Source organism: Gymnogyps californianus, chromosome 20, assembly GCF_018139145.2.
Source record: "Gymnogyps californianus isolate 813 chromosome 20, ASM1813914v2, whole genome shotgun sequence".
In the NCBI taxonomy this organism is placed as follows: domain Eukaryota; kingdom Metazoa; phylum Chordata; class Aves; order Accipitriformes; family Cathartidae; genus Gymnogyps; species Gymnogyps californianus.
Genome location: NC_059490.1, coordinates 6,612,434 through 6,626,020, shown reverse-complemented (window position 1 = coordinate 6,626,020; position 13,587 = coordinate 6,612,434). Strand labels below are relative to the sequence as shown.

Genomic DNA, 13,587 nt, shown 5'->3' with positions numbered 1-13,587 from the left:
AACAAAAAGAGGGTAGAAACCAGACAATTCTTAGCAGAGCTAATGGCATGGGGAAGAGGTTCTGCCTCGTTATCAAGCCTGTTACGATATGTAGGGTTGGTTCTTTGGCAGGGCATTGATTTATCCAGTTATCGTGCAGTCAAATGTTCATCCTCTGCTGGAACAGGGCTTTTTTCCTAAGCAGTGGGCCAAATGTCCATCAGAACCTCCAGTTTCTGCTATAGGATGTCTTACGAATGCAAGGCATTTTAATCAGTTTTAGATCAGTATAGTCTGGACAGCAGGACACGTGATAGCTTAAAGAAATTTCTATTTTTTGTTTGAGACGTTCCTCTGACCTGTAAGAGGAAAGGCTCTCAAATTCCTGGTCTGTTTAGGGTGGTTTGTTTCCCATGGTATCTTTGCCAAGTGCTTTCTAATTATGGACTGTGTGTTATTCCGTAGTTCTTTTGCAAGGCAGGAATAATGAATATTATAAAAATCCAGAAAAAAGATACGCATTGATAGATGAACTTGACATCTTTTGCTTTTGAAATAATGCAGATGTGATCCACGTTGATTTTTTGAATAGCATAAACCCAAGCCAGCATCTCTTACCTCCAGATTTATATTGTGCAGTGGAATCTGCACAGCAGAGGAGAAGACTGGTTTGCTGATGCCGGTTTCATGGGGCCAAACTCTTTTTTTCAGGAGGGCCACTGCTTGCGGGCGTAGCTTAGCAAGTCACGCACTGCTCTGTGAGCCTGCCGGAGCAGGGCTGACAGGAAAGCTTTCCAGTCCCCTTGCTTTGAATGTGAAATTGTGTGCAGGGAATCAGCTGCTTATCAGCAACGAGCAGAGCAATCCCTGTGCTCTAATCCAGGGTTTGTATGAGTCACTTCTAACTGGTGAGGCCTGGAAAACTTGATTCATACCTCTGCCTGTAGTTGCCTGTAGTAGTGATACAGACCTAGCCAGCCATCCTCAGCAGAAATCACAGACAAGGGCTGGGCTCTGTTGCTGGAAAGGAAGAGCCTGGTTTTATCACCTTAATAGTCTGGGATCAAGATCTTTTAAATGAAAATTATGTTGGTTATCTCTGCTTTCCAATTTTTATTTTTTTTTTTTGCCTCCCAATTTAGGCTAACCCACATGCAGGAATGTTTTCCTCGCCAACAAGAGCTGGGCAGTAGTTTGACTACAGAAAAAAAACGTTTTGAGTAAAGGTCTTCCCAGTGAAAAAATAAATAAAAGGGTTCTCCTGCATAAAAAAGCCAAGGGAAATGTGTAAAAAAAGTACTTCTGAATATTGGGCTCTTGTATATTCTCCTCTTACGTGGCATTTTCAGTGATGAGATGTGTTCTGAGAAGTGTTAGGAGGTGTAAACTAGGGCAAAGGTGAAGTTGTTAATGTGAAGATAACTCTGTGCTAATACATAACTTAAAATTGTAACATGAGTTTTATTTACTCTGTTGTTTGGGTACAACTAGACTGATTTGAGAAATTATGATGGAGAACTGACATTCTCCTCCTGAAGAATTAGAGCCGCCAGGCTACAGCTCTATTTATACTTGGAAAACTGGCTCAGGGCTTGCCGTTGTGATTCAGTAACAGCTAATGTGGCTCAATCTGGGAAATGTAGCTTAGATTACCTTTGATCTTACCTGTGCTCCTGCACTGAGCAGGGCTTTGGAGTATTGTCTATTTCTTTCAATGCTCTGAAATAGACCAATGCTGAACCCACCTCTGAAATATGTCCTGAGGCTGCCTCCATTAATAATTCACCTAACTCCTCAGTTCGTTGGCGATAAGAAGTGAATAAAAATCATGCCAAGTAGTTGTGCAAGAATTGAGAGGTACTACGAATAATTTTTCAAAATGGGATCTAATGAGGGCAGAAGAGCTGCTGGCACCACAGCTCTCTTCAGAAGCATTATCCAAGCTTCATGACAAATCCTTGTAACCACTGGCACCTTCTTCCTGTGACGAATGACATCCACCACAGCGCAGGATCTCGGGGATCAATGCCTTGGGTTAGAGCTAATTAGAGAGGAGTGCTGCACCGAACCACTGACAACATCTGCTACATTTCTTGGGTTTTAAATAGCTTCCTATCTGAGTAGTGGCCGTGCACAGGCTTGTTTTACTTTAAAAAGCTTTAAAGCAAGTAGCTTTTTTATTTAAATCTTTTTACTTTAAAGCTTGACTTTACCCTTTCTGTAATAGAATTTGAAAAGTATGCGTTTTGATAAGAAAAAAACAAAAAGCAACAACCTTCTTTAAGCAGAGCTCACTCCAGATAGTGCCGGTCATGAAATACCAGCAGTCGAGCTTGGGAATGATTTCATGGCTCTGCGTGTTCAATGGTTAGAGAACCTGCCTTTTGGTGCTGCAAAACTTGGGTGATGACTGCCACGAGGGACCACTTTAAATGGATTCCAACAACTGAGATGCTTGTAAATGTTGGTTCTGGGCAGATACGTAGAGTAGGGCTTACTCAGTAGTGCTGCATGCTGCCTGGGATGCTGCAGTCATATCTGATCTGAGACTAATACACCTAAAAAGGCTCTTTGGCCCTTAGAGAAAGAGAATTGGTTTATTTCCGCTTTCTTCTGTTATCCTATGATCATGAGAAAAGCCTTCCCCACTTAAGAAAAGAAAAATAATATCCTCCAAAAGAATTTTATGATGACAAAAGGGCATTATTCAGTTTGCCACCTCTGTTCACCTGCGTATGGTAGTGAACTGGTGATGATAGCTGACATTCAGTGTGATAGTGACTTCAGTGTGATACCTAAATTTCAGAAGTATTTGAACAGATGCAAGAGAGAGTCTGCAGTAGTCTCTTTTCAGAAGATGATGCACAGCAGGAAAGATTATGTTCCCATTAATTTTGATAAGGTTCTCGTGGAAAATTAGGTGTTGTTTGGATCAGGCTGTTGTTTGCTCAGTGCAGATGTGGCTGCATGCGTTTAGAGCAAATGACCTCTGAAAATTCATCTGATGAGTTTGTCGTGTTAGACTAAGTTTGAGACCTCCTAACTGCAGGTGCAAGTTAGGTGTTTTGCCTTGTGTGTGTGGGCAGACCCTTGCACGCTGTGGATAAACCTGCATCTAGTTTGTAGCCATTCGCCGTGCTCTTGGGTAATTGTAGAGTCCCATATTACGGATCACTTGGAGAGGGGTCCGTTAGGAGGGTGGTATAAAGGAGAAATGGGTGGCAATATGCTTTGTGCAGATTGTGATTATCTGTGTCGGGAGACTTGCAGACAGAAACCCATCATCTTCGTTAGCTGCTATGAGTCAGATCAAATGGCTGACTAATTTTTTAGTCACTGATGCTTGGAAATGGAAGGCCCTCTGGCTCAGGGCAGAACTCATTTGCTTCAGGGGTCTGCCTGGCCTCCTGTGCAGCTGCCAGACAGCAGCTTTGTATGCTCTTAGGTGAACTACTTGTGACCTGAAATACCTGAAGGGTGGTATACTTTGGCTGGGCCCTGTGCTATCTGTAACAGATACGTAGCTTTATTTGCTATACCTGTAATTAATTTTAGGATGGACACAGCTTAGACCATTGAGGAGCAAAATCATTAATAGAATCATAGAATAATTTTAGGTTGGAAGGGACCTGTGGAGATCTCTGGTCCAACCTCACTTCCAAGCAGGGCCAATTTAGATCAGGTTGCTCAGGCATTGTCTGGTTGAGTCTTGAATAACTCCAAGGATGGAGTTTCACAACTTCTTGGGGCCCCTGTTCCAGTATTTGACAACGCTCATTGTGAAAAAAATTTCCTAATCTCTCATTGGAATTTCCCTTCTTCCAGCTTGTGTCCATTGCCTCTCGTCCTTTCACTTTCCACCTAATGTTAGCGAAGGCTGCATATACATTTTGATTTTTGTCAGAATGCCCTTATCTCTGGGTGGTGGTGGTTTTTCACACTCTTGGTGTAGCTATGGCCATTGATTTTTTTTTTTTTTTTTTTTTTTTTTTGAGAGACCAAACCCTGATGGCCTCACAGACAGCTAAACATGCTACTTCTCTTTGCAAGGGCTGGAGGCTAAGGGCAACAGTGACTTGACTGTGTCCTACTAGGAAGGGTCTTACTTGGTAGCGCAGGTTATTTTGTGATAAGCACCTCAGGGACCTCCATATAGAATGGGTGTTTTGAGGGTGGATGTCTCAAAACGTTTCAGGAATAAAATACTGCTGAGCCACTCTGCTAAGTCCTTGCAAAGGCAGAGAAGGCAAACTACATCTTACCCCTGGACTCTTTGTGCTCCTCGGATTTGCTGAGAGAGTGACTACAAGTGTAATTGTAAGCCCAGGAGATTCTGCTGTGGTTGGGGTGAGTTGGGAGTGGGTTCGGGGAGCCCTCTTGATGCTGCTGCTGCTGCTGTTTCAGTGCAAAAACTTGCCATAATGGAGCATATCGCTTCCTGTCCTGTTTGCTGTGGTTTTGCGTGTTGGGCTCTGTACCAGGTTTTCCAGCGCCTGTGATTACTTTTCTTTCCATTTTTCCCTGTCATTGGGCAGCGGGGACTCCGCAGGCAGGCTGCAGGCAGAGGACAGCTGACTTCTTTTCTCTTGGACTGCCTCTCATGATCTGTGCAAGTCGGTCTCTCCTCGTTGGGAGGCGAGGAGTGTTCCTCTCCCTCTCCTTGGAAAACGCCCTCTCCAGGATGCTCCAGTAGGAGCTGGTGGGAGGGAGGGAGTTCTGACTGCACCGAAAATGTCGTGGAAAAAAAAAAAAAAAGGGCAACTGACAGAAGAGAGAACTTGTCCTCAGATTCCTGCTTTTTCCAGCAGCGTAAACTAAGTCTCTGCAAGTGCTGCGGGAGCTGGCAGGAGGCAGAAATGAAGTTCAGAGGCGCGGTAAGATTTATTCAACTATTTTGGTGGTTTTGCAGCTTTCAGATGTGTATCTAGTCTGAGAAGAAGGGAGATAAGTTTTCAGGGTTTCAGCAGGAAAGTGAAATGTTTCTGCCTGCTTTGCGAAAGACCCCTTCATTGGAAAGCTATGTGAAAGGGGTTGAAATAGGATAAAAAAACCCCAGGAAATACATGTTTTGAGGAGGAAGCCAAGGTGGGAGTTGAGAAAGTGGGAAGAGAGGGGGAAAGCTGTGCTCTGCGTTAGGGGAGAAGAAAGGGTGGAGCTTTTGCTTGGGTAGAAGGGGCATGAGGATGTGAATGTACCGTACTGGTGCTGGGCTCTGCTTGTGTCCTTCCCAGGGACGTGGGCTTCTTTCTCTGTTACTGCCACCCTAGGGAATGGCAGGAAATACCTGCTTAAGGACTCATTGCCACTCAGTTCCTCCAGGGTGTATTTACTTTAGCAAAACTTTGTCCATGTTTTAGCGGCAACCAGAAAGCCTGGGTCTGCGTACTGCATAGCAGGACAACCACCGGGAGCTGAGAAAAATGAGTATGTGGCAAAAGATAGAGAGGACTAGGATTGTTACCTGGAAAAAGAGATGAGTAAGAGAGGAGGAAAAAAAATATATATACAGTAGTGCTACAGAGAAGACAGATCGTGAGCTCCCTTTTTCTATGTTGTAACATAGGAAGAGGGACATTCAGTTAAGTTGCCAAAGAGATGCAAAGATTATTTTCATACAATGCATAATTGGGCCACGGAATTCACTGACGCTGGAAGATGTGGAGGTCAAGAATGAGGGAACGTTGTAAAAAAGTGTATGTGGGCTTTTGACTGGATAAGAATGTTCAAGGCTTTAATTGGTAAACTTACCAAATTTAGGAAGAGAAGGATTGAAAACATCGTGTCTGTAGACTTAAGCAATTCTCTGACTGTTGAAGAAGAGTTAGCATGGGGCTGGAATATCCCATAGCTGCTCAATCTAGAGATCCTTGCATGTTTTCCCGAATAGTCTAGTGTTGACCACTGTCTGAGAAAGGGTCTTAGTGATGAAGGGAAGCGCAGAGCTTCTGGAGGACCTGCCTAGTCCCTCCCTGTGGCAGCACATTTGAAGGTGGAGATATTAGTGCTCGAGAGGCTTGTGCTTGGTTTTCTGTTGGCGTGGAGGATGGTGGAGCCAGCAAACCTCTGTACAGCAGTGGATATAGAGAAAGGTTTTTAGATGTGATACGTGAGAGTGTGATAAGCAGTGATGTTGTCTAGGGTGGTGCTTGATACTCTCTGAGAACATGTGGGTGTGGAAGTGCCCTTCGCGTGCCCTGGGAATGCACTGGAGTGCTTGTTCTGTTTGGAAAGTTTTACTATCTTTGAAAGACATAATGGTCTGAAATGGTTGTGTGGGGCGTGTGGAATCCAGCGGAGAAGGTGGGAACGTATGGTGTGGGGAAGGGCAGAGTGCTGCAAGAGTAAGAGTGTGAGACCCGCAGTATTGGTAGTGAGAGAGGCGAAAGGATGCGTGCGTTTAGACGGCACTACAGCAGCAGTTATCAAAGAACGGTGAAGAAGGGCGCAGGGTCAGCGCCCCATTGCTGCAAGCGGGGAGGCAGGGGGAGCAAGTGCATGCCATGATTCTTACCTGTAGGCCAGTGTTTGAGATTCTGCTCCCCTCTCACATGCTCAGTCTGATCTGGAAGTCAGTGGCAAAACTTACTTGGAAGGGCAGTGATCTGAGTTTTTGCTTTTTATGCCATCTGTTTGCCTTCTGAAGCTACTGTGGGATGCGCAGGCCTGTGACCTGAGGTCACAGGTGGTACTGCTGTGTATACTGTGATCAGCAACATCTTTTAACTAGCAACAGCTTGTGTCGTCCGCTCAGGAGCAAAAATGTCAGCTCCCTAAATATAGAAATTCAGTGTATTTACTTTTCCAGCCTTGGTGATCTTTCTGGTTTGCGTAGTTCATTTTTATTACTGCTATTTTATATTTAGCTTGTTGATTGAAATATCAGCATCCCCTCTTAGGGCTAAACATTTTTCTTCTCCTTCAAATCAGTTCTTGTAATTACTTTTTGTTTTCACTACTAATTGCCTCTCTTTTTTCCTAACTTACCCCCCCCCAAAGTAAAGTCTAGAAAATATAATTATGTTATAAACATTGGACAAATGATATTACCTGCTTGCCATGCAAATCTCCATGGCTTTCTTTGGTTTCTGGTCCATCATAATTTGCATTTCTAATTTACATTTGAGCTCCTTAGATATGGATTCTTACTATTCTAAATGTTGCAAGTGTCAAATGTCATTGATTATTGAGTCATAATTAATTGCAGCAACATCCACACCCTGCATTATGGTTTTTCAAAAGATTAAATTTTTGCTTTCACAGTTCTAACTCCCCATGACCTACATACATTAATAGATACTTAAAATAATGCACACAGTGTGATACATTGCTCACATTTCCCATTCTACTTTGCATTTTAGGGTGGGAGATTAAATGGTTCTGTAGCTTGGAAAGTGAGGGAGGCAGAACTTTAACTTCTAGGCAATTTGCTAGTGGGGACATACCAAATCTTTGTGAGAGCAGAATAAGCTTGCTTACCCTATATTTCCGATTATTTCATGTTTTAATGTATTCTGGTTTGTCCCTGCTTAAAATATGGAAGACTTCAAAATAAATTGTTTACAGAAATTAGTCAAGGAAGTAGCAATTCTCTCTCCTTAATAATTTTTTGAATAGTGTATTCTATAGTTAAATCCATTCAACATGTGTTTTAGGATCGGGAGGGAAGTATCAGAGAGGGAGAACCAGGTTCTGAGCATGGGCAAGTGCTCCCTGACTCCGGACATTCCTTTGCTGGCGATGTATTGCTCTAAAAGAAGCAAGAATAAAAACTGATTCTGCTATAAATGGTCCTTGAGTGGCAGCTGCTGACATGGTAACTTTTTTGCAAGTTGAAGTTGTTCCCTTTAACTCTACTAGTCTGTGTCATCAGAGTTGTTATCTGGTTCTGATCCCGTTCGATCTGACAGTTCTGATTTTTCTCAAGTTGTCTGCTCAGAACAGCTTACCACCTTGTGGGACGTACTGGATTCTTCATTGGGCTTACATAATTAAAAGCAAAATAAAACATTTCATTTTGTTACTACATTTTTTCATTAAACAAGTCCAATACATGAGATTTGGGTCTTGTAAATTATTGTCTGAGCTCAGATGGCTTCAGAAAGCGCAGATAAATCCATGTGGTTGGTTGCAGAGGATTTTTATGTGAGATATGGAGCTGCCTCTCAGGGAACCCTCTTTCCAACCCAGCTGTTGACTAACAGAGTTTTCTGTGTCCAAAATGTGCAGCTAACTTTCAGTGTGGCAAAAGGGAGGAGCATCCTAAGTGGCTGCAACTTCAATCCGTCAGGGATTCGCTGGCAGGCGGCAAGTGCTTGACTAAGATCCCTTGGTCCAGGTCCACCTCAGTTGTTTTCATTATTGCTTTCTCCATGTAAAAGGAAAGAGGAGCTATCCCATTCTGCACCTCAGGAATTGAGGCCCTGGATAAAATATTTGATTTTGTCTGCTCTGCTGTCTAGCCCATGCCGTGTCCAAACCCTTTCCCAGGCTGTAGAGTGGAGTAGAAATCAGAGGAATTTTTTTTCCTTCCTGCAGCTTTGGCATGGCAGTGAAGAATGTCATACTGTCCAGGAGACAAATGTGTTTTAAGAGCCACCTCCCCACAAGAAGTTCGTTCTTCGTTCAGACTTCTTATTGTCTTCCAGAATCTAATCTGAATTTCCCTTCCCACTCGCATTTGATTCTTGCCTGTTCTTCCGTTCCCGGCTTTGTAACTATTTCTGGAACCCACAGATCAATCATCTTTCACTTGATACTGAGATAAAGATGCCTCCTTCTTTCCATATGGCACCCACTTCCTGCGGTCATTTTAGTGCAAGTCTCCTGGTCTACTGAATGGATGCTAGCTAATTTGTAAAAATGCATTGTCAGAGGAAAATACTAAAACATACATTTTAGATGTAGACTCAGAAATCTTGTTTACATTGTGTGACTTTTCTTTCTAAATGAGATGATTATAAAGCTTCCCTGCTCCATATGATACCATTCACTTTGAGAGCTCCAGGTGTTTTAACATGCATCACTCATGGGTGCTCCAGGAAGGAGTGAGAGTTGCCTGAGCTGCCAGGCGCTGCCTGTTCTCTCAGCAGTCAGCTGCATTTGTGTGTCTGGAATTGCTGTGCCAACACGGACCACTCAGGTACCCCTCTGGGAAAATCAAGACTGGGAAATTTTGGTGTAAAAGACTCCTTCCTACACACATGTTGGGCTACTGGGTATTGCATGGCCATAGACCAGCCGATGGACAAAGCAGTGGTGAGAGTTTCTTACTCAGTTCACATCAGCCCTGAACTCCCGTGCTTGTTTCAGAGTTGCCCTCCATCTTCTGTCACAAAAGAAAATTTCCCTGATGTGCTCAGACTGACTGACTCAAGTACTTTGGATTTTGTTGTGCAGAGAAAAAAGTCTTGGTTTTCAATTTTGAGGTGTACTAGATCTCCAAGTCCTAAGCAGAGGAAAGTCTTTATCATACTTTGGCGCTTAGCATCATTTAAAAGAAAAATATTTGTTTACGTCTTCACAATAGCATGTCAGAGACTTAGCAGCTCAGTTTAGGAAACTCTTTGGTATAGTCTTGAGTGCTTTTGTACTCCAAGGAGCTGTTTGTGAAGGGCATTTTCTGGTCTTGTTGACTCTGTTGTATGAATACAAAGGAAGGCAGGAACCTCAGCCAATATAAACCTGGCTCTGCAGGCTGCATTCAGCAGCACCAATTTACACCAGCTGAAAGTCTTTCCCAAAATTTAATCACACGGAAGAAAAAGGCATGTGGAAGTAGTACTGCATTGGTAATTGCACTGGCTTGGTCCCCACCATTCAGGAGTGATGGCTTTTCCTTTCCTGGCAGCGAGCCACTGTTGTGCTGACGGCTCTGGAGAAGAGATTAAAAGCAAAGAGTGGGTTAAAATAGTGTGGGAACGAGTCCCTTGGACCTGTACCTTGGGGTGGGTTTGAGAAACGCAGTGGCGAAAGTCAGCCTGTACTCTCTCAAGCAAGAGTGACCATTAGGACAGTGATTTTAGTATGGGATGAAAGGCAAGTTTGAGAGAGAAGGCACAGGCACCCCTAAGCCCACAGGCACCAAGATCAGATGGAGATTGCTCAGATTTTTGTAATTCCCTGTTTGCAGCCTGTGCTGGGTGTGGCATTAGCATGGTATATCCTACAAAGATTGGGATCCTTAGCCTGGTCCTCCTTTTGATTCCTATAGGCAGGGTGAAGTTGCACATGGCAGAGCTAACCTACCTACCTGTTCCTGTCAGAAGGGCACCCATGCTCCCTTTCCTCCTTGCCCTGGGTCTGACACTCACCTTGATCCCGTGGTAAGGTGATTCAGCTCACTATGTTGACAGAAAACTACCAGCTCCTTTTTTCCTGGTCATTGTTTTGCTGGCTTAGTGAGTTGCATTGGTTCAGCTTAGAGACAGGTAATTGCTTGCATTAACACGTGCCAGGGAGGCAAAGTCCAAAGGAGGGGACGTGTTCCAGTTTGGTGGTGTTGAGCCGTTAGACTTGCCTCTTAGGTGGTAGTTTCACAAGCACTTAAAAACGGCAGGAACTGGGCCTGCTACTGAAATGCTTGCTCCTCCCCATCTCCGCTGGGGTTCCCAATCTTGTGCCGCCGTATCTGTCGGCCATTGTGAGTGATTATGTGTGGAACCAGTGTGGGAAAATGACCTGGATTAAAATAATAAAAAAGAAAAAAATCTGAGTTAGTGTTAATCCGTGTCAGGTTTCCAGTCTAGTTTATTGCACAAGTACTAGAGCCACTTCGAGCCAAAGGATGCAGCTGCACAGAGGGCCGGTGGGACAGCCCTTTCGCCCGTGTTCTCACTGTCAGAATGGCTTGTCTACCACTGTGCTCTCTTAGCAGCTTCAGGAAAAACTGATTTTCACAAGGAAGGGTCTAATCAGACCCTCACAGCCTGTATTCTCCTAATTACCTGGAATACATACTCCCTGCCACAGGGCTTTCAGAGCTGTCCAAGCTGATCTCTTGCATAGCACAGAGCAGAGGATGTCGTAAATGAACTATACGTCAGCCGGAGGCGTTTTGGCAGAGATAAATCTATCCACTGCAAAGACGCTAAGGGAGCCAGTCCTGTCCATGGGCAAACTGCTTTTATGTTTAATAAGCTTCACTGTAACATATTTAAACCCCCAGACTGGGTTTTCTAGTGTTAATTTACAGCCACCAGATTTGATGTCTGCCTGCTAACACAAAATAACTAACATTTTAGTTATTTTAATTTATTCAGTGCCTTACTGTCACACTCATCATTCAGTAGGAACATACGGTCATCATTGTGATGATTTTTTTTTTAAATAGTGTCTTCTTTCCCCACTTTCTTCCTTCTGCGTTACTGTTGTTTCCATTTTGCAAAAAGGACTTATTTTCACCTCCTTTTACGTTGTATCTGTTGAAGTTACTGGCAGTCAAATAGTTAATGTTGACATTTCAAGTTGGTGGTAGACTTGGACATAAGCAATAAAGCAAATGAGCAAATACTGGCACAGAGAAGTGCATATTGCTCAGCTGTGGTTTATGACTGACATTTATATTCGCATTGAACTTAGGCTTGGGAGGGTATAACACTGATTAAAGTTTATATTCTGGAGAATCTTGACTGCATCACGTCGACTAGGTAATGTAGTCACATTTAATTATTGCTGAAAAGTTGCAGTTAGTTTGTTTGGTTTGGTGTTTGTTTTTTTTTTTTTAAACTGACTGAAAATTTCAGGTAGTTATTTTGTCCTCACGGAGAGAGCTTGGAGTTGAATGAGAAGAAAAAAGCGTGGAGGAAACTGAAAGCTACTTAGCCTTAAATGCCTGTCCCAGAGGAGGTGGCTGAAGTGCAATTTTCTGTGTTGTAAGTAGGATAGATTGCTTCTTCCTTAGGCTGGATCTGTACAGCTGGGATCAGTTTGTCCTGAGCTGGAGGGAGTGGCTGATGAAAGAGCTGCTGAAACTGCTAAGTGACGTTTTCTGTGAAAGTCTTTAGGATTATATAAACTTGGATTAACTGTGCGAGGGTGGAAGTTTCTCCTCAGTCATTTTTGAGACAGCTGTGTTTTAAAACTGTATTCATAAACTTACCCACTTGAAAACTAGTTATTTTCTTTTGATTTTGCCTTTGTTCCCATTAGCTTGTCCAAAACCTGCTCCAGGATTGCACTGCTCTGATAGAAGGATTCTAATTTCTAGGCAGAGTTTATTTGTATGTGATTTATCTCCATTTCTTTTGCCAGTGTTGTCCTTTATCTCACCACCTTCCTTCTCCAGGGCTTCTCCCTTTCTCCTTCACCTTGGTAAGGAGGGTGGGAGAAGACAACAAAGCACTTTGCTGAAGGTGTGGAGGAATTGGCTTGGAAAGTTTTGGGCATTTTAAAAAGATTACTTAATGACAGTATCTGCAGAATTCCTCCCAAACTGGATCATTCAAAGATTAGAAATCAGGCCTTCCAGACCATGAGACTAATTGGAAAAAATAACAAGGGAAATTAAAATGATGTTTCTTTGTGATGTTTGAGCCATTAGAGTGGATGTGGATTTCAGATTTCCAGGAGGAACTAATTTTTCTTTCTGAAAGCTGGTAGTTTCATGCAATCACTTATGCCCAGGCACTGGGCTTTTGGGAAGGAAGCCAATTACAACTTGCAGAAATAGGCAAAACTGCATTTGTAAATGATTGGTAAGTCTAAACAACTGCAGACTGAGGGAATTTGCACCCGTTTGGGCCCAAATTTATGCTTCAATGGGTCTTGCCTTTATTACTACTTAAAAAAACTTAAGGTAAATTTTCTTCTGACCAAGGTTGTACTTATTTTTTTTCCCTGCACGCCATCAGTCCCTGTGCTCTGACTACTATTATAGCTTGAGAAGGAGCAGAAAGGAACTACCTGACAATGTGAGTCAGCAAAAATCATCTACATCATTGTGCAGGGTTTTTGGGCTGGACGACAGTGTTGCAGCAGGGGTCCGGCATTCCCGGTTTGTAACACTGCTGCAGGAGAGAGTGCCTGGGTATTGCTATTAGTGCGTGAGCCTGTTTAGGAACAAGCACCAGTGGTGTTTGTGTCTGTGATGGCAACATCGCAGAATATAACAACAGATTCTCTGAAATGCATTAGTGCTTTAGGGAAGGGATTTAGGAGAAGGGTGCTTGCTGTGAGGAGTTTGCAAAGTAAGAAGAATTTAAGAATATGATAAGGAAATGCAGACAGATGTGAGGCAAATGGTTTAATACGTTGTCTCTCCGGTCTCTGATTTCTGTAGTGTCTCTCATCTTATATGCCTTGTACATTGTCTGTCCGTTGTGTAGAAATTTTCCCTCCAAGTAGCGACTGAGTCACTTGGTGCACATTTCCTCTCTCTGTTTTAGTACGTGAGGTTGAGTGAAGTAAGAAGTCAGCAGACCTGGTTTTCCAAAGATGGTTGTGTCTGAACCACATCACATTGGAAAAGTAACCTTTAAAAGAGGGTCAGGGAATAGAAATTGCTTGATGCATGGGACAGATGTTAGTGGCACAGTCTAAATTCAGTGGCATGGGCTGCAGAAATGCCCACTTCTCATTAGTTCTGAATTTTCCCAGAATTTTCCCATTGGG

The 13,587-nt window shown here is 43.2% G+C and overlaps 1 protein-coding gene across 1 annotated transcript in view; it reads left to right on the top strand.

Annotated features, from left to right (window-relative positions):
• The first annotated feature begins 4,808 nt into the window (after positions 1 to 4,808).
• The window catches only part of MYO1C (myosin IC), a 32,850-nt gene continuing 24,071 nt past the window's right edge, over positions 4,809 to 13,587 (top strand). Inside the window, exon 1 of the mRNA XM_050908850.1 lies at positions 4,809 to 4,853. Within this exon, the coding sequence (XP_050764807.1) occupies positions 4,836 to 4,853 (18 nt within the window). The 5' untranslated portion in view covers positions 4,809 to 4,835. The remainder of the gene's footprint in view (positions 4,854 to 13,587) is intronic.